Genomic DNA, 27,481 nt, shown 5'->3' with positions numbered 1-27,481 from the left:
GAGATTCAACCTGGAAATAAGGAGACATTTTCTGACAGTGAGAACAATCAACCAAGGGAATAGCTTGCCTCCAGAAATTGTGGGAGCTTCATCACTGGAAGCTTTCAAGAAGAGACTGGATTGCCATCTGTCAAAAATGGTGTAGGGTCTGCTTGGGTGGGGTGGGGTGGGTGTTGGACTAGATGACCTTCCAACTATATTAATCTGTAAAATACTAGGCAAGGACTGAGAAGGCCCAACTTCTAGTCTACCTTCTGCTAGGAAAGGAAAATTCATTAATTATAGATAGTATTTGTTGTATTCAGTGGTTCGAATGTCAGCAACTGGCATTCCATAAAGTTATCTGCAAACTCTTAGCAAGATTGGTTACAGTATTTATCTTTATCAAGGTTATCATTTCAACACTTATCTAGGTTTATCATTTCAACACTTTTCAAGTGTTGACAAGGCTCATTATGGACTACATATTACATCCATATGCTCACATACATGTGCACGCTCACACAAGAGATTTTCAAAATGATAGTTTTACAAAAATGATAAACACGTAATTCTTTGCACAAAGCATTAGAAAATACTGTGATATTTTATTATTAAAAATGCTGCTGAAAAGTTTATACATATGTGTCCAGCCATATATATCTTCTGTCCTTACTTAAGGCAAACCAAAAAGAAAAAAATGAAGAAATAATAACAAAAGAAACCCTGCGTGCCTCTTAAGGTTAAGAAGAAAAGTCTGGGATTTTTTTTCCTATTCTTTAAAGTATCTTTTGTTGTTATTATTATACAATCCTTTGAAGAGCCTAAAAATTTCCATTTATAAATCATACATCTGTCCTGATGTATTAAATTATTAAAGTGACATCATCTTCATTGATTTTTAAAAGCTAAAATCATTCACTTACAGAAATGGTTTTATCCAAATGTCACAAGCCTGACACATTACTGTACATATTGCTAGCAGAAAACAACTGGAAGTACTAAACAAATACCATAATTCACATAACAAACATACCCATCTGAATAAGATGCCATCGTTTTCCTTATTATTCCCCACTGAGTCATGAAGAAGTGTTATGTTTTAGTCATGATGGCAAAGATCTAGCTTTAGACAGCCAGTGTCATGAAGTGATTAAGATACTGGGCAAGGATTGAGAAGACCCAATTTCTAGTCTGCTTTCAGCTAGGAAAGCTCACTAGGTGACTTTGTGCCAATCTCTACTTTTAAGACCAATCAATTTCACAGGGTTGTTTTCATGGGGAAAAGCTGGAGGAGGGAATGTTATGTATTCTGCCATGAGCTCCTAGAGGGAAAGTGAAATATAAAACTAACAAAATAAATACATTACAATTACATTTTAAAAAAATCAAGGAATGCATTGACTTCCTTTGACTGTTGGGTAAAAATTGGAACTGTTAAAATTTTACCTGGAAAGAAAAGGAAAGAATGTACTAATTTCATTTTCTAAGATGGAAGATCATGTTAACAATTCTATTGGATCTCCAGCAGTTGTTTGCTACTCTAGGAACCTGTTTTCTCTCTCAGAATCAGCATGAAGCTGTACATATATTCCATACTCCATACCCAGCAAAACATCAAAGTAGCTATAAGTTAGAATAGCTCAAACTATCTATTTTAAAGCAGAAGGCATCCTGTGTTACATTATGTGACATCACATCACATTTATATTTATTATTACAAAGATGATAGTATAGCAGTATTGTGCCTTCCTCAATAAAAGAGAAAAAATAGAATGTACACCCCAGGAAAGATGTGATCTTGTGCAGAGCAACTCTGTTCAAATATCTTTGGTTTCTACCTTTATAAACCATTTGTAACTCACTAATAACAATTTCTACTTTTATGATGTCTGATTTATTTTGATTGATTTTCTTTAGAATTGTTTTTCAACTCTATACAGAGATGCCAGGTATATTGTTGGAACAGCTGCATTTCGCATCACACTTCCCTGCATTTGTAGATGATGTGAATAATAATATTTTCTTATAGAATTAATAATGATGAATTATGAAATGATCCAACTTCTTCAAAACAACTCACCCATTATACATTAATATGGTTTCTCACTTGCTTTCCATGGTATCAAGCTTAAGCTTGATTAAAATAGGTCAAAAGTTTTCGCTACTGATCCAGTAAGAACTTAATTAATGGGAAAATAATATCGCCCTTTGTCTAACTTGTGTGATCTCCCTGTTCAACATAGCTATAGCAATTTCCCTTCTTTGCATAACCTTTTCTGCTACCCATTAGAGCAGGCAGAATCTTATCAAAGAAAAAAAAAACCTGCTTTAGAAAGTAGGCTGTCTGAAAGAAGCAAAGATTCATGGTACATAGGATACCAACAACAAAGTTCCTAGATCAACTGAACAAGCTTGTTGAAATTCTTCCAATTTGTCGCTGTGTTGCAATATAACGGACGCTAACACAAAGAGGAAGGAAATGGTGGGGTGGGGTGGGGTGGGGTAGCAGGAGAGGTTTCTTTCCTTTAAGGAAGGAAAAATAAAATCCTGTTTCCTATCTATGGATGCCTTAACATGCATCTATTCAGCCTGTAAAGGAAAATCTAGCAGGCCACACAGTCATCTGTGTCCTTTGTATGATACAACATGTTTTCCCAGAAATGAAATATTAGGAAAAAACTTTCATGTTTGGATCATCAGTAGTAATTAAGAAGAACACCCTCCTTTAGGTCTGGGAGGAAACATAGGTGGTATGATTAATGCTTATACACATAGATCACAACTGAAAGCACAATCTTTCTAAAAGCTTTTTTCAAACTGAAAACATCAATAAAAGCTTCTTTTTTAAAACTCACAGCTATGTACACTTTTTGTTTTTATACAAAGTTCCTTAAATATAGTTCAGGCTGGCAAGTCATCTCTTTGCACAGAACTATACATATTTACTGCATAGTCAGTCCTAGGTTTTTTTTAATAATAATAAAATCTTATTTCCCCATTCTGGATTACAGCTTCTTAGGATGGGTAAAAGCCCATGATGACGTCTTTTGTATAACAAGGGCCATTCATGGTATGGCACATATAGAACATCTTTTTTTTTTAAATTTTATTTATTCAAAGAAAAAAAGAAGAAGAAGAAGAAACCCTATACAGTCACTGGCTCTGTGTTTCAAAAGTTCTGTTTCTGTTTGTTACACTCAATATATATCCTTTTCTAGGAGACTTTCTTCAGGCCTCAACTCTTATTTTCAATCAAAGTGGTTGAGATATTAAAGCGGAATCCTAATAGCAATGTACACATTTCACATTTCACAGGGTTTGAGAGGGTGATCTTTCTTGAATATCAGAGTTCCTATGGAAAGGATCTGAAGAAAATTATGACTGTTCTGCTCTTTCACCTTTTAACTTTTCATTTCCACAAAATTTCTTGATGGAGAATATGAATTTCCCCCCTTTTTTTCTTATGGTTAATCTTCCGGGTGATATGTGATGGGTGCATGACTGAGCTATACTCTAGTGGTGGAATGTCCATGAGGCAAATTAGTACTGTTCTGTCCTCCACTGAAAGTGTTGAAAGTATGCAAAGGTTGCATTCCTGTTAATGTATTTGGAATCATGGTTATGGTATTGGGTGTCATGAGTGGAATATCATCTGGAGATCTTCTAAGAGTCAGGGTGTAATCAGGTGGACAGGTGAGTCTCAGGGTATCATGAGCTTGTAGTGACTCACAGTCATGATCATGCTCCAGCTGTTTCATCTGCAGTGACATAATTTCTTCATTCTGTATATGGGCAATATCATTGGTTGTGTTCCTTTGGGGACTGGGGCGTCTGTGTGTCTCATGACGTCGCTTGTCTTTCTTATAGTACAAAGCCGCAAATGCCAAAATGTTGAGGAATAATAATGATGCTCCTACAGCAATAGTAACGCTTAGCTCTGTAGAATAATCTCTCTTGTTTTCTATCAGAACACTTGTATCCTCTGGAGAGGTTTTCTGGGTATCTTTTGAATGCTTTGGATTGTTGCTTGGAGTCATTAACGGGCGTTTGGTGGTAAATTTCCCAGGAGAACGTCGGGTAACATAAGGGAACGATGTCATATCAGGCGGTGGCACCTTAGTTGTAGTGGAAACATACTGAAATATTTCATTCAAATTGTGCAAGTGTGGTACAAGTTCTAACCAGAAAGCGACTTTTGTTGCTCGGTAGTGATCTCGAACTCTGGGTTTCAAACCAATGTGCAAATAAAGTTGGTCTTTTGGGTTGTATTTAGACCAAGCAACTTCCTCAAAACGATTAGGCTTTGTATGGATGAATTTTGTATCTTGGGGAACAGGCTGGTTTGGATCCCTAAAAGTATACAAATAAATAATATTAAAAACAATCAATTTACATACTCAAAAGTATTACAAAAGCTAAAGTCAATTTCCTTGCAGTCGTTACCTGATGATATTTTGAGTTTCAAGGTTATGACTAATAGTCTGTTTAGATCAGAATACTTGCACAAAATATATGCTCTGGATACATTTTATAATACTTGTATATATGAAAGTAATACTCTAAGTTACTTTTTTAAAAAAGGCAACTTTTCAGGGATTTTCAATAATAGCTCACAAATGCAGATTTCAATAATAGGCATGGACACAGGCATTCAGAAAGTGGATAAAGTGTCAGGTGTGAAAGACCAGGTCTACACTGAAGGCTCAATTAAACTAATTTATTGGTAAAAGCTTATGCACCTGCTTAGAGTTAGATAAGGTTAAACAACACTCAAAAGAAATTGGACTTAGTTTCTTTATGGGTATGTAGGGATTCTAGGCCGTTTCCCCTTTTTACTCCACCCCAGGTTTTGCCATCCTTTCTCCTACATAAAGGGATGAACTATGAATTGTGACATCACTGAACAAACTTCATGACTTGGCAACTTGAATCTGATTTGGGATACTAGTATGAAAAGGGGCTATTTCATGAGGTTGAGTGGTATGTTTCCTCAAAATTATTTCTTATCTCATCACAATCTAACAGATTCTCATGTATCCAATTAAAAATATGTTTACAAATAATCATAAAACACATAATGTCAAGGAGATATCATGATTTAAATGTTCTCTCTGAAAGAGCCCAGTTTGCAACGTATTCCAGAAGATGGCATATCCACCTCCTCATGGAAGAGGTCATTCCAAAGGGCCAGAACTGCCACTGAAAAACATTACTTCTGAAAACTCTCCACGACCTCTTGAAAGTGGAGAACTATTTGCTGCTTCTCCTAAACATGATTGTAACAGGTGGGCCAATGGAAGATGCATCTCTCTAGATAGCTTGGCACTAAGCCATAAAGCATTAACATCAGCAATTTAAATTTTACATAGAAGCTAACAGGCAGCTAATACAGGGCTCACAGTACAGGTATAATATGCTCCCAACAATAACTACTGATAAGTATCCAGTCTATACTAAATGAAGCTTCAAGTACATTTTTAAAGGTAAACTCATTCAGTTATTACTATGGCTTACATCAACTACCTATGAACACAGAAATCTTTTTTTTTTTTTTTAAAAAAGGCTAAAAATGTCAAATCTTGAAAGTTGTATATCTCTCTGTAAGAACTAAGAATTTTGATTTTTTTTCTATCTTCTCTATACATACAGTAGTCGTCATTCATTTCCTTGTCATAGGAAAACTAGTTCCACCCCATGGAGTTTCATTTTAATTATAGAGGGCTGTTAAGGCAAATCATAATAAGTATCAAGTCTTTTTTTGCTATGTTCACTACTGCTTTTGTTGGAACAGCAGTAATTTGTATTAATGGCTACTGAAACAGAACATGTTTCCAATGTTAATAATTAGACCTGCAAGTATAATTGGTATAAAAGCTACAACTATATTTCTGCAACGAACTGTTTCAAGCAAAGGTATCAAACTTGCTATAATGCAAATCACCAACAATGTAAATATAACTTCATTTGAAATTATTCAGGCTACATTGTACATTTTCCATTCAGTTACCCTTCTGAAATTGGATTGTACATTGTAGATATCTATCTGTATTAGATTTTGCCAGTGGGATTTCATGTTGAGAAAAAAAATGCAGTGTATGTGAATTTCTGTTTTAGATTTATAGATTTTTAGATCTAGGTTTTTAGATTTCTGGTAGATATATAAATCACATTCTACCTTCTGAACTCGCCACTATGGACTATCACTCTCTACTTTAATTGGATCCAGTAGAAAGTATGGATGATGTGATATAAAAAGTGCTTGGTTTACATATTCATAGACAAAAACAGTTATGAGAAACATGGATGGGATATTCTCATACCATCCTAAATATTTTTACAGTGGTCTCTCTGCTCAATATAAAAGGGTTTTGTACGGTTTTTATTAATTGTTAAACAGGTTTCAAGTTCCTTGCTTTGATTTCCATATTTTGACTATACACAATAAATAAAGAAATGGCATCTATCTGCCAACCTACTACCTAACAAGCACACACACAAATGCATAATACTAATTTTGCTATATAGCAAGGTTTTGCTATAAAATAGTCGTGGATTTTGGCATTTTGATTAATCCCTAGAATTTAATTCAGCTTCAGCTGGACAAAATGGCTCTTGCTCAAATCAAGTTCTTCCTCTCAGAGAGAAAGACAAAGGGTTGATACAAATGGGTGGACCAAAATTTAAAGGTAACAAAACATTCCCTCTGATACCAAAGTTTCTATCTTTTTCCCAAAGAGAGGAAGGAATATTTCAACTTCAACTTGTGGCTCTATCATTGTTAGGGATGTCTTGAAAGTTCTTACATTGGGGTTTCCCCATCTTGTTTACTTAAGAAGCAGCTTGTAATAGGAACTGAAAATGCATTCTGGAAACAAGATAGAACTCCTAGTATGTTTGAATGATTTCACTTAGATACAAAGTGCTGTCAGCTTTAGTTAGAAGTTGAGTAAAAGAGATGAAAGGGAAACAGTAAAAGTTCTCCTGCTAAGTTCTTCTACATAAATTGAAGAAAATTCCATGAAGTAGATCAGTTGGATTCATTATGATGTCTTTTATTAGCCACAGTAACAATAGCTTCACCCTGTTTCTGAAGAACTGAAGCAAAATAATTTTTATTGTATTGTATTAGTATTTTATAAAAAATACCCCATTTTTTATAAAATACTAAACTGTTGCTGAGGCAACAATTACAGATTCTTCTTCAAAATTGGACAAATATGTGGAATATATTTGGTGCATTGCAACTATTGTGCAGCATTCTGTCTTCTGTTATAGGCTTTATTATTTTTTCCTCTGGTTTCTCTTGACATGTAAATGCTTTTTAAATAAGGCAGTAAGATGCATAATGTATTACATTGAATTGCCTTGAGTGTTCTCGTTCTCTCTTCCTCCTCTCTCTTTCTTCTGTATATGTAAAATGTACTTGTGGTTTGAAATATCCATAACTACCATAAAATTCTCCCAAGGTTTTTTATTGTTTACTACTATTAAAACTATAATTTAATCTTAGTAATATTTTATATTAACTTAATAATTTTTTCCTTTTAAGTAAGATCTCCTAGCATTCAAAAGTAACTCATCATGCTTATATCTGAGTTACTCACTACAGGTAGTTCTCCACTTACAAAAGTTCATTTAGTAATCGTTTGAAGTTACAACAGCACTGCAAACACTGACTTATGACTGTTTTTCACATTTACGACTGTTCCTATAGTCACATGATCAAAATTCAGATGCTTGGCAACTGACATGTATTTATGATATCACACTGTCTCCAGGTCATGTGATCACCTTTTGTGACCTTCTGATAAGCAAAGTAAATGGGGAAGCCAGATTCACTTAACAATCATGTAACTAACTTAACATCTGCAGTGATTCACTTAACAACTGTGACAAGGAAGGTCATACAATGAGGCAAAATTCACTTAACAAAAGTTTTGCTTAGCAACATAAATTTTGGCCTCAATTGTGGTCATAGGCTGAGAGCTACCTGCATAAGACAATTCATTTAATCTATGTATTTTGCTTTAAAAATATGTAAACAGTGTATATGTTTCTAAAGAAAGAATTCTATTTCTTTTGGAAAAACACTCACTTTGTTCTAACTCAAGTAATTATACACATTCTACAAGCACAGTTGGTATCCCTTCTGTGCTAGGTGGAAGCAGCCAGTCAAATTCAGAAGATTCTGAAAAAATGTAATATCTCCATATATTATTTTTATGGGAAAAATGGTTGGAGGCCAAAGTGGGATTAATCTATCTGTCCATTCATCCATACATCCATTTTCCCATCCATCCAAAATGTAAGAATGCTGTTTAAATTTAGCAGTCAAGGAAGAAGAAGTATATATCATTTTTTAGTGTAGAGAAGGATATGTTCTCTTCTGGTTTCTTGGTGGAACAGAAACAATTGTTTGCTTTTTGTGATGATATGTACTATGCCAGTCTGACTTTCTTAAATCCTATAAAATCCACTTAAGCTCCTGAATGAATCAGGACACTATGTTTTTCTCTGAACTGTCCAATATTGCTGCATACCATTTTCTGCACTGCAGTAGAGCTGCGGTTCTGAAAGCTCGGATTTGCCATAAAGGTTCATTGGAAAGATTTATGGGCCCTTGGTGCACTGCAAGGACCTTTCTTAAAATTCAATACTAAGACAAGAAAAGAGAACGAAAAAGAAAGTTTCAAAACCTGAAACAAAACAACAACCATCACTGCTATCTAGAGGGGAAAATACTGCATTATTAATTAAGATATTTATATAAAATGTTTTCTGTTAGCTTTACCAGTAAGTTCCTCTGACCTATTGTAGCATTATGTTCCTTTCATATGCTTCAAAAATATATTTGGAGCTTTCACATTTACGAAACTAAATATTAATTTTAAAATTAATCATATGAAGAAACAAACATATATAATTACTTCTATTACATCTTTTACCCTTTAATTTTAAAAGGCAACCAATTAATTCTATAAAGAAACCACAGTGGCAGTCTTGATTAAATCATTTTATCTTTTTTTCCCCCCTTTTCTTTGTAATACATTATGCCCTAAGTGTTATGGGAGTATGAAATGGTGAGAAAACAGGTCTGAAATAGACAAACTAACCACATTGTTGCTATTTATGAAACAATTTAATGTGACAAAGGTATCTCTTAGCCATAAATATATGTAGACAGAAATCAAATGTGCTTGATTACTGAATTATATTTTGTATTGCAATTCTTCCAAATAAATGTACTTTTAATGCCAGAAGTTGGATGGCAAGAAATGTGAGCTGTAGTCCTGATAATACCTATGAATCGTGAATTTGCTTTATTGCCTTGCCTCTTCTAAACTGGGTTAGTGGGACAAGGCCTATTTTCAATAAAGAGGATTAAATTTGATTGTATACATGTGTGGACTATACCTTCCAAGGTCCTGAAAGCTATTCAGAATAATTTGTAAAAAGACAGAATAATGAATGCTAATCCTTTTACATATATAGAGGTCATAGTCCCAAAAATCTACAATATGTTCTTTTAAGCTAGCCTTGCTTGAACATTATATTTGGAAAATACTGCTTTCCTTCTATAGAAGGGTGCCCACTGTGAAACAAGGGCAGGTCCAATGAGAAGGCTTTTATAAGAATATCAAAAGAGAAGATGTTATCATTATAATTATATCATTATAAAGGAATGATATGCTTAAAATGTTAGGTGTCATCCTACCCTGTTTTGGCGAAGTTTGTCCAATAGGTCATAACAACCGCACTAAGCATGACATCATTCTTTGAAAAGTTGCAGTTGAATAATTCAGTAGGACCGATCATGGGGATACCAAATACATAAGGAACTTCATCACCATGTGCAGAATCAGCCCAACTGGGTTTCATTTCACTTTGGCAATGGTGATAAAATGCATAGAAGTATGTTGGAGAACCATATTGAGCATGGAGGTCTGCTGTGGCAACAGCTGGTGCAACCCACTGGTGGTCAGTAAAAAGTGCTACCAGGGTCTTCCTTCGTGTTTCAGGATTCTCCTTGTCTGCCCAATCTGTGTACATGAATTTAATGGTTTCTCTTAGAGTATCTTTCCCTTCTGGATAACCATATAGATTGTCCACAAAATTAGATACGGAGAAATCAAAATCATTCGGAGATATGCCTTCTTCATTATCCACAATTCCATCTACAAATTTTAAACCTTCTCCTTGGTTTACACCTAGCATTATATCATAGTTGAGAAATTCTCCCTGTTCCATTAGAATCTGTGGATCATCTGGAATTACATCCCCATCAATCACAGGCCCAAAGGCAATGTGGTATGTAGCTGGTGTGATTGTTTGCTGAATGAGTTCTTTGTAGTTCTTGTTCCGAAAGCATTCAACTAAGTCTGTAGTATCCAAAGTGTTGCAGCCTACTTTTTCTGCCAAAATTGCAGTGTACTTGGCAGGCTGGTAATTCACTGCCCAGCTGGACAGGGCTGTTCCACTTTGTATGATTGCTTTTTGGAATAGACCTGCAGGTGCAAAAGTGAAAATTAAAAAAAAAAAAAACACACATACACACAATTGACAAAGCAAAAGGAATATTTATGATATCAAGAAGTACTGATTAAGAGAAAGCACAATTCAGTTTGCTTAGAACAACGACAGCACAACATTATTGCAGTCCTCTTGCCAAATGGTAGCTGTATTTCCTCTCATATTCAATGTTCATTATATAAAAAAATGAAAAATCCAATGTGAATATCTAGGTGAAGGTGAAATTATTTCTGAAATGTACAGTACATCGAAATAATTGATTCCAATTTTCACCGAGTCCATCTATGGAGCCAGATGTTACTGTCTCTGCCTAACATAGATACATGTTGATAGCAATTGTTATCTGGCAACAATAACTTTTTTATTTATTTTTTTTAAAAAACCCTGTAATGCTTTTGACATTTATATCTGGGCTTTGCTAAACTTCACAAAATCTCTTATACATAAGTTACTTCAAAACAGAGAACTGATTTGACAATCGAGTCTGAAGATTTTATTCAAAGGGGTGATTCAATCAACTCAATTTCAAACAGAATAGTGGAGTAGAATATTTCAATAGAATATTGTGCAGTCTAGCACAAATTTATATCTTCTTTTTTCTTTTGCAATATGCATGGTTGACCAATCTAATTGTGGTAAAAGATTTTTGGATGCTGTATTTTTTAAAATGGAATTTTACTATGTGACATAATTACTTAGTAATTATGAAGATCATTTGGTCCTGATTAGTTTATTGATTTAATCCATATATTACAAAAACACTTATTATCATGACCTTTAACTGGGCAAATAGTGCATCATAGGGCAACAATTTTTGAGCCAAGGGACCTCAAATGAACTAACTTGCAAAATGCATTCAAAATCTGTGACCCATGACTCCCGTGGGAATGAAATTTGGAAAGGTTACGGCTGCTTCATTACTATAGGTTGCTTCTGCTCCCACTGCTTTTTTTTTTTTTTTGTCCATCCTTGGTCATTCTGTTTCTTTGTTTAGATAAGGAAATGTCTCTGAAACAATGACCAATCAGGCCATGTGTGTCTAGTATTACATAAAAGCTATCTGTTTTTATTTTAAAAATTGGAACTGAAAACCTAGTACAATTGATATAATACTAATTCCTAAGATGCTGATATCCTACAGGTAGTCCTTGACTTTCAACCATTTTTGACTATTAGAAGTTATAGACACACTGAAAAAAATGAATTATGACTGTTTTTTACTTATGACCCAGCACAATTCTATGATCATATGATAAAAATTGGGACACTTGGCAATTGGCATGTATTTATGAAAGTTGCAGTGTTTTGGGAGTCATGGGATCGCTTTTAGCGACCTTCTGATAAGCAAAGTCAATTCACTTAACAACTGCATTACTAACTTAACAACTGTAGCATTTCACTTAACAACTGTGGCAAGAAAAGTTGTAAAATAAGGTAAAATTCACTTAAAAATGTTTCAATTAACAACAGAAATTTTTGGCTCAATTGTGATTGTAAATTGAGCATTACCTGTAGTAATTTCTGGAACTAATTCCTACTGTTTTTGCAATCCATTCTTACTTTATGACTATTAAAATTATATTATTTATGGAGAATGGTTACCTTCTGAATAGTGCGATAATGTCAAGAGACTAACACAAGATGCTCCAGCTCCTGATCCAAAAATAGTAACTCTTTTGGGGTCTCCTCCAAATGATCCAATATTTTCTTCAATCCATCTCAGAGCTTGAATTTGGTCAAGTAATCCATAATTGCCTTTTGCTGCTTGGTCTCCAGTACTTAGGAAACCTACAAATTAAAAAAAGAAAGAAAAAAAGGAAGGAAAGAATATATTAACCTCACTGGTCAAGGAATGAGTTACAGGACGTGCACATAAAATCTTTTCTTTTTCCGATTTTCAAAAATTTACGGTTCTACTTAAATGTAATTAATATAAACTTTAATGATCCAATTATTTTTATGTCATAGAAAAATGCATGAAGTGTGACAATTTTTATTTCTTTTACATTTATTCTCGTATAGCAATTACAAGATTAAAAACAGTCTTTTTTTAATAAAAAAATTGCTTTACAATAAAGTAGAATTAACTGATCTGGCCATACATACATACATACTTTGGGAAACAGGTGCAACTACCCTGAAATTATTCCTCCCTCCCCATCCAGTTCACAACTGCACAGTCTCTTGTCTTGGAATAATCTCTGGAATGTGCTATCTCCTGCCTTGGAAGCCACGGTGCTACTGGCAACTTCCTCCTGCTCCCATTCCTTCTTCAGCTACACTTTCCATCACACAGCTGTTGGGATGGAATGAAGTATTATCAATATGGGATGGGCAAGAGGAGCATTTGGAAGCCCTGATCCAATGCCTGGAGATCTTTAGGTCCAGACAGGGAGAAACAAGCATAGACTTAATTCCATATAGTAAGCACAGCAACTATTTCCAAAAGTCATTTAATGTTGGACATTAAATGAACTTTAATGAAACATCTGAGTATCCCCCTGGACTCACAATTTATGCATGAATAGCAGATAGAGACTTTGATCTTTTCACAGTCACATGTTGTGTATCAGTTGTGACTATGAAAAAAAAAGTTTTCTCTAGGTTGTGATCTTGTCATCTAATGACTAGACCACCAAAGTTTGTTTTATGTCAGTCAGCCCTTGAAAATTGTATGGAAACCTTTTGATTCAACACACAGTAGTAGATGTAACACTAGTTAACAACAATGGAGCCATGTAAAGAGGCTCTATACTCAAAGTTCTTAGTAGGGGTCTTCTGCCTTGGAACATTAAAACCCCAGGTATTATATTTTTGAAAAGTTATGAGCTACTAGGGGAGACTTGATCATTTTGCTGCCTATTTTGTGACATCATCTTCTTCTTATAGGGATGTTATTGATTTTTATGTTTTCATTTTATATTGCTAATTGTAGCCTGTTCCCAGTCTTTAAAAGCATAGAAAACTGACAGAATGAACGCAAAACTAGCTGCTAAGAATAATAATTCATAAATTCATTTGATTCTCTATCCTCTTCAATAATGTACAAAATAAAAATTCTTTATGGACTTAGTAAGAGGTAAATAATGATGAAGAGACCTGCAAAGTACTGCACAGTTAATTTAATAGGACAAGATTTTGGGCAAGAATGTAGGTGAAGCTAACTTTTTCACTTTGGGTACTCAGACTTCAGAGATCCAAACCAGAGGGTTTATTTTTTCTTCCAAAGGATGGGGAAAAGATGTAAAAAAGCATCTGGCTTCCTGTCATGCAAACCCCATTTACACTTTTATCTTGTTATCAGATTCTGAAAATGGAAATGAGCCATGTTTGCAGGTGGCCTTGTAATTCAGAAAGCTGTCAAATTTATAAGCTTCAGATTTTCTTTGATTTGCTGAAAGCAATTCACTTGGAACAGTTTGAATTCCACAGTATATAGTTCTCTAAGTCCTAATTTATCATTTTTATTATCAAATTCTCAAGTTTTATTTTTTAAAAAACTTTTTTTTTTACTTCACAGGCGTTATTTCTACAAGCCCTTTCAGAATTGCTGCATTAATGTAAAATGTAATGTAACTGATGGAAAATTCAGACTTCATCACTCCCACTTGGAACACTTGTAGGCACCCAATAGTTGAAAAGGTGTCATCCATTAGCATTTGTAAATTATCATAACTGTAAATATAGAGCAAGCTGTCAACTGGAAGCTGAAGAGATTTTTGAGAGCTTTCTGTTCCACAGAAATATTTTAATGTTATTTCTTGTGGTTTGATATGGATGGAAGATTGGTGACTCTGAGAAATAGGAGATTATTTGAGTTGAAAGGACATTATTTGAGATTTAGGTGGCCTGTCTATCTAATGTAACACAAAGTTAAGACTAATATATATACATTTTCAAAATCATTTTGTTAGGCATGCCATATTGAAGGTTTGGAACAGGTTTAAAGCATGGGTGAAATGCTCCTGGTTCGGACTGGATCGCCTGATCTGGTAGCGATGGAGGCAGGTGGTTCAGATAATCGGTAGCAAAAATCCCTGCCCCCCCCCATGCCCAGCTGAGCCGCACAATCATCAGAGGCTTTTTTTTTTTTTTTTTTTACTTTTAAAAGCATTTTTTCTACAAACTCTTTGGTGGAAAAATGCTTTTAAAAGTAAAAAAAAAAACAACCTCTGATGATTGTGCAGATCAGCTGGGATCGTCAGAGGCATTTAAAAGAAAAAAAACCCTCTCATGATCCAAGCTGAGCAGGCAACTCAAGCTGGGATCGTCAGAGCTTTTTGAAAGCATTTTTTTACAACCTCTTCGCTGAAGCGGTTGTAGAAAAAATGGTTTTAAAAGTAAAAAAAAAAAAATTGGCCACACCTACCCAGTCACATTACCCCCCCAAGCCACGCCCACAGAACCGGTAGTAACAAATTTTAGATTTCACCACTGGTTTAAAGCAAGATAGAATCCCAAGATTATTCTATGATTGTCATTCCAAGTACCTTTTTTAGAAGAGAAGGGACGGTCTTACCTGAGATGTTCCTTCTCTGTGGGATAGTGGGAGGGTCCAAGAATGGGTTCTATGATGTCCTTTCTGCCCAGAGACTGAGTGAAACTTTGAAGCCACACCCAGGTGCCTCTCTCTCTCTGGCTCCAGTTTCAACAATGGCGTGGCTGTGAAAAGAGGGATTAATCACCCTTGACCCCCACCCAGTCAGTCAGTAAGGGTGGGTTAGGACCTTCCCACTATCCCACAGAGAAGGAACATCTCAGGTAAGACCAATGTTCCTTCTCCAGTGTGATAGTGGGAGAGTCCAAGATGGGATTTACCAAAGCCTACTGTCTCAAGGACGGGAAGACGTCTGGGTCGGAGTCCTCCCTATGGAATGCACCTTTTGAAAGACCCTTCTCTTGAAGGCTGTGTGGACAAATGCAAAGGAGTCTAACTTATAGTGCCTAATAAATGGCGAAGGAGAAGCCCAGGTAGCCACCCTGCAAATTTCCTCAATGGAGGTTTGGGTAGCCCAAGCCGCCGTAGTGGCTGCACTCCTAGTTGAGTGTGCTGTTACCTGTCCAGGTAAAGGGAGAGCCTTAGACTGGTAGGCTGTGGCTTTGCAGGCTCTTAACCATCTGCCAACAGTCAATGGGGTGACTCTAGAGCAGTGGTGAAATGTAAAATTTGTTACTACCGGTTCTGTGGGCATGGGTTGGTGGGGGGTAATGTGACTGGGTGGGCATGGCCAACTTTTTTTTGTTTTTTTACTTTTAAAAGCATTTTTTCTACAACCTCTTCAGCCAAAGAAGTTGTAGAAAAAAAATGCTTTTAAAAGGCTCTGATGATCCCAACTGAGCCGCACGATCATGAGAGGCTTTTTTTTTTTTTAACCTTTAAAAGCATTTGTAGAAAAAATGCTTTTAAAAGTTAAAAAAAAAAACCTCTGATGATCACATGGCTCAGCTGGGCATGGGGGGGGCAGGGATTTCTGCTACTGGTTCTCCGAACCACCCAATGCCATCGCTACCGGATTGGGCGATCCGGTCCGAACCAGGAGCATTTCACCCCTGCTCTAGAGCCTACGGAGGAAGGCTGAAAGGATACAAAGAGGGGCTCTGTTTTCCTATTTTTGGCTGCCCTCCTGATGTAGATATGTAGAGCCTTCCAAACATCTAATGTATGCCATTGTCTTTTCAAGGCATGGGAAGGCCCTGGACAAAAGTTAGGTAAGACAATCTCCTGGCCCCGATGGAACCAGGTATTAATTTTCGGAATGAAAGAGGGGTCTAATCTGAGAACCACTCTGTCTGAATGGAATATGCAGAGGTCGTCTCTGACTGACAGGGCCATTAGCTCCAAAATACATCTGGCCAATGTTATGGCCACTAGGAATACAACTTTAAGCATCATATAATGGAGAGTAGTAGTCCTTAGCGGCTCAAAAGCAAAAGTGCTGCAGACGTAAGTGCCTGGCAGCACCAGAGCCAGATGCCAAGTGGACCACAGGCCTGGACGCAAGTTAGCTGCCCCTCTGATGAATTGTTGAATCATCAGATGATGAGATAGGGGGTCCTGTTCCCCATCAGTCAACACCATGGAGAGGGACACCACTTGTCTGCAGATGGTGTGGTGTGAGAGACCCCTATCCAGCCTGTCCTGGAGAAAGTCTAGGACTTGTGGCACAAAAGTTGCAATAGGGTCAATGGTCTTAGTCAAGCACCAAGTGGCAAATGCCTTCCAGGTGGCGCTGTAAATCCGGGTAGTTGATGGCCTCCTGGAGGCCTGAATAGTCTGTATGACCCTGGAGAAATATTTGTCCTCCCTCAAGAGATTCTCCTCAAGTGCCAGACAGTCAACTGGAGCCACTGAGGCTCTGGGTGGACCAGGACCCCTTGCCTGAGGGAAACTTTGTCCCAAGGGATCCTCCAGGGCTGCGACACTGAGAGATTCACCAGGTCCACGTACCACAGACACCTGAGCCAGTGAGGGGCTACCAGCAGGACCTCTGCCCTTTCCACTAGGACCTTCCTGATGACAGTGGGAATAAGTGGAAGGTGTGGAAAGGCATACAGAAGCCCGCTTGGCCAAGAGCAACACAGGGCATTGGTCCCTTCCAATCCTGAGGTCATGAATCTGGTGAAGAAGCATGGTACTTGGGCATTCACTGGGGAGGCAAATAGGTCCACGATCGGCCAACCGAATCTCTGTGACATCTCCTGGAAGATGTCCAGGTGAAACCTCCATTCAGAATGGTTGATTGTGTGCCTGCTCAAGGAGTCTGCCTGCACATTTGTAGGCCCGGCGATGTGCTCTGCCTTCAGGGAGAGGAGATGAGCCTCCGCCCAAGTCCCCAGGTGATTCGCCTCATCCATGAGCATCCTTGAGTGGGTGCCCCCTTGCCGATTTATGTGGGCTTTCGCTGCCACATTGTTGGTCATAATCAGGACATGATGCTCCCTGGCTAGACTCTGAAAGTGGTGAAGGGCCAGATGTGCTGCCCGGAGCTCCAGCCAATTTATGTTGTAGGTGAACTCTGCCGGTGTTCAACACCCCTGCACCATATGGGTTAGTAAATGGGTGCCCCAGCTGACCAGGCTGGCATCTGATGTAATCACCAATCTGTCGGGCTCCTGGAAGAGACGGCCCTTGGCCAAAGCTGGAGACGTCTAGCATTGAAGTGAGTGAAGAACCGACAATGACACCAGAATCCTGACCCGTGTGTTGCTTCTCCCGGACCGCTGGAAGGGAAGCAGGAGCCACTGCAGTGAGCGGGTGTGCAGCCATGACCAGGGAACAATGGAAATGCACAAAGCCATCTTCCCCAACAGCTGAGCAGGGCCATGGGCACCATGCACCTCTCCCACACCTGATTCACCAGAGCCGTCAAGCTGTCCCTGCACTCTTGAGACAGATACACCTCACACAGGGAGGTGTCGATCACTGCCCCGAGATGCAGAATTCGTGTTGTTGGAACCAGATGGCTCTTTTTGAAATTTACACAGAAGCCATGGGCTTGTAATACTTGAACTGTCATACGAACATCCTCTGCTGCTAGTGATGGAGATGAGGCCTAGACAAAGATGTTGTCAAGGTAGCACTGGAGCCTGACTGGGACGGATGTCAGGTGAACTGCCAGTGCTGCCAGAATCTTAGTAAAACACCGGTAGTGGGGGGCTGAAGCCAGCCCGAAGGGCAAGGTCCGGTACTTATAGTGACTTGTTCCATAGTGAAACTGTCAGGAACCGACAATGTGCCAGCAGAATCAGCACATCGAGGTAGGCCTCTCTGAGATCTATTGTGGCCAGGAAGTCCCCCATCTGTATGCCCTCCAAGATGGATTGTAAGGAGCAAATCTTGAATTTCCTGTAGATCAAGTGGGTGTTCAGATGTTTCAGGTCCAGAATTGCTCTACAACCCCCCCCCCCCAAAGGCTTTGGCATGGTGAACAGGATGGAATAAAACCCCTGTCTCCTTTGGTCCTGTGGGACCGGCTCTATGGCCTAAATATACAACAAGTATTGGATGGCCCTTTCCATTAGACCCCATTTTTTGATGTTGTTGGAGGCAGGGCACCGTACAAAGTGATTCGGAGGCGTGGAGAGGAACTTCAGAGAGAGGCCTAGCCTCTCCATATTGAGCACCCAATTGTCTGTGGTGATCTCCTCCCATTGGGGGGCAAAGAGAGCCAATCTGCCCCAATGGGAGGGTTGGTCTGACAGTCACTTAGGCCTGTGGAATGGACGGCCTCCTCCTCCTCAAAAGGGCTGATGGGACTGAAAACCCTGCCTATGGTCACAAAAGCAGGACCTCTCCGGTTGGCGATCCTACCTCTGTGGCCCCAAACGTTGATGAGAGGAACTGTCCACCTCAGGAGTCCAGAATGCTGGTCTTCAGTAATAGGGAGAAGGCTTGCAGTCTGCTCATTGGGATATGCCCGGCATAACCTTCCTCCTATTCTTGTTCTCAATCAATATTGGATCAAGGGCATCCCCAAACAGCCTAACTCCAGATGCCAGTCTCCACTTTGATCTGGCATCCGCTTGCCAATTGTGGAGCCACAACAATCTCCTCGAAGTGACAGAGGAGGAGAGAGCGCAGGAGGCAAATTTTGCCACATTTAAGGTTGGGTCCATGGAAAATTGGGTGGCGGCCACCAATTTGTTTAGATCTTGGTGGAGGTGTGCATCCTGTGCTGGCAACTTCGCTTGTAACTGGCTGAGACAGAGCAAGGAAGTGCAGTTTAAAAAGGATGTGGCCATAGCCGCCTTCACCGCCCATGCTGCAGTTTGGTAGGTCTTACAGAGGACAAGTTCTGCTTTCTTGTCCTTGGCTCTTAAGTTGTTGGCCAAATCCCCAGCCACAATTGAGGATGAGGAGGCGAGGTTCGGCACAGGTTCATCCACCACAGGCAGCTGTAAAAGTTCAGCCAAATCGGGACCAGCATTGTAAAAACGCCTGTCATTGCCTATTGGGGTAGGAAAGATTCCAGAGTGATCCCATTGTTTTTGGATAATGTCCAAAACTGTGCTGACTTAGGCTCGTAAAAGAGACCTTCCGCAGGGTCTAGAGGAGCCTCTGAAGACATTGCCAGGATTCACAGTTTGGTAGTGGACTTAGCCTTTGTGAAGTAAAGGCTTGAAAAGGGCTGGAGGGAAGAGCCCAGTAAAGGCCGGAGGATCCGGTGTCATATCCTCTGAGAGCTCTAGATCTCTTTGCCCGTCATCACCCCAAAGGGAGTCCTGACTTCCCACGGAAGGATTGTGGGAATGATGTTCCTGATAGTCAGGTCTGCTGGCTGAATGCAAAGAAGGAGGAACACATGACATGCTCTCCTGTGCAAAGGAGTTAGGGCAGTAGGTTTGCTGCAAGCCTGCAGCAATATCTTGGGATATGGCTTGAGCGATTATAAGTCTCATATCCTGACATATATCAGGCCCCTGACTGTCCACTGGGCGGAGCCCCACTGAAGTGGGAGTAAATGTAGCAACAGGAACCAACTTGTCAGAATTTTCCTGCCTTCCAGTTGCTATGTAAGCAAAGGGATCCAATTTTTTTTCTCTGCTGTCAAGCTGAATGGAATCAGAAGGAGAAAACCCTCCTGCTCCCTCTAGTGGTTCCTCCAGCAGAACTGCATCTGGTAAGCTACCAGAACAGCTCTGACAGAAAAGAGTGGGAAGTGCTTTGAGCTGTCAAGGGAGAAGCTGGCAGTTTGCCATGTTTCTTTGCAGCCCTTGAAAATTGTTTTTCTAGGGCTTTTAAGCGCCTCTTAGCATCCTTCTCCTCTGCGCTGGAGTTTCTAGAGGACCTGAGACCCTTAGATTTAATCCTAGCAGCTGCCCTTTTAGAAGCTGACCTGGCTTTGGCAGAGTCCTTGTTGCCATGCTCTATAGAAGCAGAAGAGCAACCGTTAGCTCCATTCCTGTCTTCGGGGGAGCTGTTGGCCATTTGGACAGCTCTGGTCTGACAGGGAAGCCTAAGAAACAATTAAGGGCAAGATGACAGGCTCCTCTATGCTGACAGGAAAGGTGGCGGCGGCTCTGACAACACCTGACAAGCCAGCGCACACACCACAGTAAGTAAAGGGTCCAATTTGACTGCATCCTCAGCAGTGCTGTCAAAAACCCAGCTCAGCAACGCAAAGCGGTTTGACAGCTTTTTAAAACCGGCTTACGTGGCTCCGAAAGCCTCAGCAGCAAGAACAGCATGATCCCAGTGCTCTCATGGGTCGTTGGGCTTACTAGATGAACTGGGCTAGCCAGCATGTTCCCACTGGTCCCAGTCCAAAGAGATTCAGGTCGGCAGCATTGCCAGAAAAACTGGATTGGCCAGCACGACCTAGCGCATGGAGCTCAGCTCCGGCAGAGAACACAGGGTGAGATCTCCTGCTGCCTCTGCAATGCTGCAACAGTTAGAGAAGCCAAAATGTAGGATAGAACCTGATCCTGTCCAAGAATGGAATTCCAGATGTCCCAACTGTCCAAAGACATCTCTCTAGAGCAAGACTGAGTTGAAACTGGGGCCAGAGAGAGAGGCACCTGGGTGTGGCTTCAAAGTTTCACTCAGTCTCTGGGCAGAAAGGACATCATAGAACCCATTCTTGGACCCTCCCACTATCACACTGGAGAAATGATAATTACACAGACTTGGTTGACCTACACTGATTAATTGATTTTTTTTTTTATGGAGAACTTAGAAAAGCATTGGAAAAGGAGGCTTTTACTTTACTTTTACTTTGTCCATGGTTTGTTTATGCTCAGTTGACAGAAAGATTTAAATTGGTTAAGAAGAATTTTGACTTTACAAATGGGAAACCACCCCGATTCTGACCTGGATCTGTGAACCAATTATGAACATGCTATTGCTAAGATGTATAAACTTTTATTGAAAATGAATATGGAAGAAGAATATGTTAAATACTGTAACACTAAATGGGTAAAAATGGACATAATATAATGTTTGATCAATATGAGTATATGTGGAGTAAGGAATTGAAATTCATATTAAATTATAACTTGAAAGATAGTTTTTATAAGATTGGTCTTTAACACCTGATAAATTAGCAAAGATCTTTAATGGTGTGTAAAATATATGCTGGAAACTTAATCAGTCTGAAGATACTTTTTATCATCTTTGATAGACATGTAAGAAAGCTAAGTATTATTGGGATGATATATGTATTTTACCTCAGAGAAATCTTTATAGAAATGTACAACTGAAATCCAAGGTTTTTTTTTAAATTTGATGGATTAGCAGCTTGAAAAAAAGAATCTGGGGACTGAAGAAGCTTCTTAGATGAGAAGTGAAATGTCTTAAAGAAAAAACAAAGGAAGTACACTTGCCTTTTGAAAAAACACTTTTTGGACAACATAGGACTTCATTTCTATATATGTTAACAGCAGCAAGACTTTTGTATGGACAGACATGGAAGGATATACAGATTCCCACAATGCAAATATGGATGGTGAAGTCAATGAAATTGGTGGAGATCATGAAACTGACTACTTTGATTAAACAAAATACTTGTGTAGCTTTGTTTCTACTTGGAAACTCATGTTGGATACTTTACTTGAACCTGAAAGAAATGAAACTTTAATCTTGGTATCTGACAATTAGAGTCGTTTATAGTTATAGAAATACTGTGTATTATTGAATTTTAAAGCAAAAGGTTAAGGTATTTTGTAATTGGAACTAGATGGGGAAAATGTGGAAGTTATCCTTTTCCTGCCCCCCCCTTCTTTTTATCCCTTGCACTTTTCTCCCCTATCTTTCCCCTTTAAAATTTTTTTTCTGATTTCTTCTATTTTATCTTTTGTTGAAATTTATTTATTTAACTAATTAATTAATTAAATAAATAAAAACCAATTATTTTAATAATATGATCATCATCAATATTGCTAGAACATAAATAATACTTTGAATTTTATCTATCGTATTAATAGTAATGCAAATTAACATAAATAATAAAGAAAAGAAATATATGAATAGAATAATATTGGAATACAATGAAATTAATGTCAAACTTCCAGTTTTATGCAAGTAAGGCTATTCATTTCATATAATAATCTGTATCTGACTGCCTTCTATCCAGCTGCTGGTTTAAATCTCCAAATATTTGGCATTACCTTATATGAACTATAAAAATCCACTAACTAGCAGCAAAGACAATTTTCTGAGAGTTCTAATTTTTACTCTGGAATTGGAACATATATGAAACTTCAGCCAAAGGCTTAAAATTTGCAGCATGGGCACTAGTGCTCTGTTATCATATGACAATAGATTTAAATAATTCAGTGAACATTGTTTCAGTTTCAGTTTGTATAAAGAATTTAACTGGTTTTGTCAATCAATAAATTGATTACATCATTCAAATTTTGAAAAATTATCCTAATTGTAATGTGATAATAATTGTTTGGTAAAGAAAGAAGAGAGGGAGGGAGGGAGGGAGGAAGGAAGAATAGACTTTGTCTTTGCACTCGATCTATAGATTCTTTGTGTAAGGTAACTTCTGATTCTTTTATTTTGGAGAATTCAAAGCTTTTAATTTTGTTTTCTCAACTGGTCGTTGAGGTGACGAATTAGCATACAGGGAAGAGGTCCAGAAGTTATCTACATGGTGCTCAGGAAACAACTTGCACCTAACAGCAAGACCAAGGAAATGGTGCTAGACTTCCGAAAGAAAAGAGAGAAACCTGCCCCACTTTACATCAAGGGGGGCTGTGTGGAGAGGGTCTCCTCTTTCAAACTCCTGGGAGTCCATCTTAGTGAAAATCTCACTTGGAAAAATAATACTATCCAGGTGGTCAGGAAGGCTCAACAGACACTCAATTTCCTCAGGATCTTGAGGAAAAACAAAGTGAAACAATGACTGATGATCTCCTTCTACTGGTCTACCATAGAAAGCGTCCTCACATATTGTGTTACGGTATGGTATGCTGGCTTGACAGCCATGGATAGAAAGACATTGCAAAGAGTGATGAGTACAGCACAAAATATCATGGGCTCCCAAATGGATTGCCAGCGGAATATTATAAGACTTTACAGGAATCACTGAGTCTCCCACTGTTAGAAGTTATGAATAAAGTAATGTCAAAGAAGGAAATACCCAAATCATGGTTAGAAGCATATATTACACTTATCCCAAAGGAGGATACTGACCCACAATAAGTCAAGAACTATAGGCCTATATCTCTGCTAAATCCAGATTATAAAATCTTTGCTACAATATTAGCAGAAAGACTTAAAAGATATTTAAATAACTTTATACATTCGGATCAAAATGGATTTCTGCCAAAAAGGCAGATTAGAGACAATTTGAGGATAATTCTGGACACTTTGGAATATTATGAGGCACACTCAGAAAAGTAAATGGCTTTGATGTTTTTAGATGCACAGAAAGCCTTTGACAATGTGAACTGGTGATTTATGATATTACAATTGAAACAGATGGGCTTTGGGGAGAAATTTATTCAAGCCATAGAAGCTATATATCATAAACAAATAGCAAAAGTAATGATAAATGGAGAATTGACAGAATTTATTGAAATACAAAAAGGAACGAGACAAGGTTGCCCACTGCCACCACTGTTGTTTGTGTTAACACTAGAAGTACTAAATAGAAATATTAGAGAAGAAAAAGAAATAAAAGGAATGAAAATTCAAAACCAAGAATATAAATTGCAGGCATTTGCGGATGACCTGGTGTTTATTCTGGAAGATCCACTTGAATCAATAAATAAACTGATAGATAAAATAGGAGAATTTGGTAAGGTGGCAGGCCTGAAAATAAATAAAGATAAAACAAAGATTTTGACAAAAAATATGTTAAAAAAACAAAAAGAAGAGCTGGCGGAAATATTAAGGATGCAGGTCATGAACAAGGTTAAGTACTTGGGGATATATTTGACAGCAAGATGCAGTACACTTAAGGAGAATAACTATAATAATCTTAAACAGCAGATAGTGGCAGATTTGGCAAAATGGGAGACCTTGCAGTTATCATTGATAGGGAGGATATCAACTATTAAAATGAATATATTGCCTAGAATCTTATATTTATTCCAGACAATTCCAATTAAGTTGGGGAAAGAATATTTTGAAGATCTAAATAAAATTGTGTTAAAATATATTTGGCAGGGCAAAAAGGCGAGGATAAAATTAAAATTGTTGGAAGATGTTAGATCAAGAGGAGGCTTTGGTTTGCCGGATTGGGAACTATATTATCAAGCTTGTAATTTGATGTGGATTAAAGAATGGATAATGTTAAGAAATATTAGATTGTTGACTTTAGAAGGACATGACTTGTTGCTGGGCTGGCATGCTTTTTTATGGTATAAAAATACAAAAACACAGGGTTATTTTAGAAACATATTATACAAGAGTCTTTGTTGTTAAATTGGGAGAAGATCAAAAAATATCATTACTTAAAAATTCCAGTCTGGTTATCTTCTACTGAAGCATTCTCATACTCAATAATATTTAGAAAGGAACAAATTGTTAGATATGGTGAATTATTGAATGAAAAGGGTGAGCTTAAATTGAAGCAAGAATTAGAAGAACTAGAGATAGAAATGGATTGGTTTTCATATATGCAAATACAGTCTAGATATAATGAAGATGCTAAGACTGAGGGTTTTTACAGCAATTTGATGAATTTAGATAAAATCTTAACAGGTTCTGATGACTATGTTATTAAAAAGTTATATAGTTACCTATTAGAAGTAAAACTGGAAGAAGAATAAGTTAAAGAAACAATGATTGCATGGGGGAAAAATTTTGGTCATGGGATTGATTTAGAGAAATGACAGAATTTGTGGTTGCATAATTATAAAACGACAATGTCAACAGCATACAAGGAGAATCTGTATACGATATTTTACAGGTGGCATCTATCCCGGGCGAGAATAGCCAGAATGTTTAAGAACAAATCAGAGAAGTGTTGGAAGTGTCATCAGACTCCGGGTTCATACTACCATACGTAGTGGACATGTGCAGAAGCTAAAAGATATTGGACTAAAATCCACACATGGTTGGAAAAATGATAAAGAAACATATTGATTTTAAACCAGAGATATTTTTATTAGGGATTTTACCAGAAACATATAACAGAAAACTGAGATACTTAATTGTGAATGTTTTATCATCAGCTAGAACTGTATTTGCTAAAAACTGGAAAGGAGAGAAGATACATACTGATGATGAAGTTATTAAGAAAATTTTGGAATGTGCTGAAATGAGCAAACTGACATTTGAAATTAGAGAACAGGAAGATAAACAATATTACTTGATATGGGATTTATTTTATCAATGGCTAGATAATAAAGCATGGAAATGAAATATGAAATACGAAATGGATCTAATAATAAAATATATAAAGCGGTTTTTTTTAATGGGAGATAAAACTGTTAAATAATTGATAAATGAGAATAATAATACAAAGGGATATAATAAATTGTCAAATAATAGAACTTTGGATATGGGATTAAGCACCAAAGATTTGTAACCGATCGATACACTTTCTGTAATTGTAATGGATGATCGTTGTTTTAAGTTTTGTTTAAAAAAAAAAAAAATTCAAAAAAAAAATATCATGGGCTGTCCCCTGACCTCACTAGATGAAATTGCTAGAACCTGATGTCTTAGCAGGGTGAGGAAAATCCTTAGGGATGATTCACACCCTGGTCAGCACGTCTTTATTCTCCTACCATCGGGCAGGAGATATAGAAGCATAGCCAGTCAAATGAACAGGCTGAAAAATAGCTTCTATCCATGGGCTGTGAGATTTCTGAATGCAACATAAACCATAACTATTTAGTATGATAGATTTGTAGGGCCAGCACAACGTGCAACATGTCTACACTGGTGCAATATAATGTAATGTAATGTAATGTAATGTAATGTAATGTAATGTAATGTAATGTAATGCACATATATGTAGATAGGATTGTGTGTCTTTTAGTATGATCTATTGGGTTAGGGTTTTTTCCCCCCTTTCACTTATGAGTTATTGAGAAGTATTTTGTGTTTGGGGGGGCAGCACTAAGGAAGGCTCATCCAATCTCATTGTATACATGTTGTGCATTGACAATAAAGGTTTAAATTGAATTGGTCCATCCAAGATATACTTTAAACTAACATTCCCAGAATTATCATCAAAGAAACTTTTTGAAAGATACTGTTAAAGCAGTGATGGAATTAACTGCTAGGGATACATTTCTAGTTTCAATTTTTCAGTTTCTTTCATATTAAATTTGTGCAAGACCCCCATTAATAACTACTTCATGTTTAACAAATGAGTTTTTTTCCCTTCAGTAGCTCTGTGCTGATCTTCATTAACTGCAAGAATAAGTCTTCTTAATTTAAAAACTAATCATCAAAGCAAAGAGTCAGTCTCATCTGACACCAAATGAATAAACAAATATTTCTCCTCTGGATGAGGTTCTATAGCATTTCGTGGGTTGAATACAAAATCATATTTATATAAAAAAAGAACATTAAGAGCCAGGGTAAGATTATGTATTCAAATTCAAATTCAGTAAACTATAACTATTTCTACTTATATTAATAATTTGAAAGATTTTGAAATGCATAATAATTATATATCATTGTAAATACTATTCTATTAAAGTATACTATATATAATTCAATGGAGCTCTTACTCAATCCTTGGCTGTATGAAGAAAAGTTGATACTACATAAAGCTGCCTTTATCAAATGTAATCAGAAGAGTTTCAAAATTACTTGGCTTTCAATAGTTATCATACAAAACAATCTTTCTCTAAATTTCAGTTTGATTGACAGGTGCATATCTCAGTGAATTGAATGAAGAGTCTGTAATCAGTCATTTTCTTTTCTCAATGCTTTAGATAATATTTATTTTTAATGTTTTAAGATTACTACTATGTTCACTAAAAATAAAATAAAAGACTGTAAAAAGGAAAAGATTGCAAAACATGGGATGACTTTAGAGGTGGTAATCTACCTATCTCT

The 27,481-nt window shown here is 37.5% G+C and overlaps 1 protein-coding gene across 6 annotated transcripts in view; it reads right to left on the bottom strand.

Annotated features, from left to right (window-relative positions):
* Window positions 1–567: 567 nt before the first annotated feature.
* The window catches only part of NLGN4X (neuroligin 4 X-linked), a 192,190-nt gene continuing 165,276 nt past the window's right edge, over window positions 568–27,481 (bottom strand). For all 6 annotated transcript variants that reach the window (XM_034431449.3, XM_034431455.3, XM_060686667.2 and 3 more), the window contains 3 exons: window positions 12,115–12,300; window positions 9,698–10,487; window positions 568–4,332 (listed from right to left, as the gene is read on the bottom strand). In XM_034431449.3, coding sequence (XP_034287340.1) covers window positions 3,489–4,332; window positions 9,698–10,487; window positions 12,115–12,300 — 1,820 coding nt within the window. In that variant the 3' untranslated portion in view covers window positions 568–3,488. The remainder of the gene's footprint in view (window positions 4,333–9,697; window positions 10,488–12,114; window positions 12,301–27,481) is intronic.

Source organism: Pantherophis guttatus, chromosome 5, assembly GCF_059756535.1.
Source record: "Pantherophis guttatus breed Tessera chromosome 5, ASM5975653v1, whole genome shotgun sequence".
NCBI classification, from domain to species: domain Eukaryota; kingdom Metazoa; phylum Chordata; class Lepidosauria; order Squamata; family Colubridae; genus Pantherophis; species Pantherophis guttatus.
This window is presented reverse-complemented; position numbering and strand designations above follow the sequence as displayed.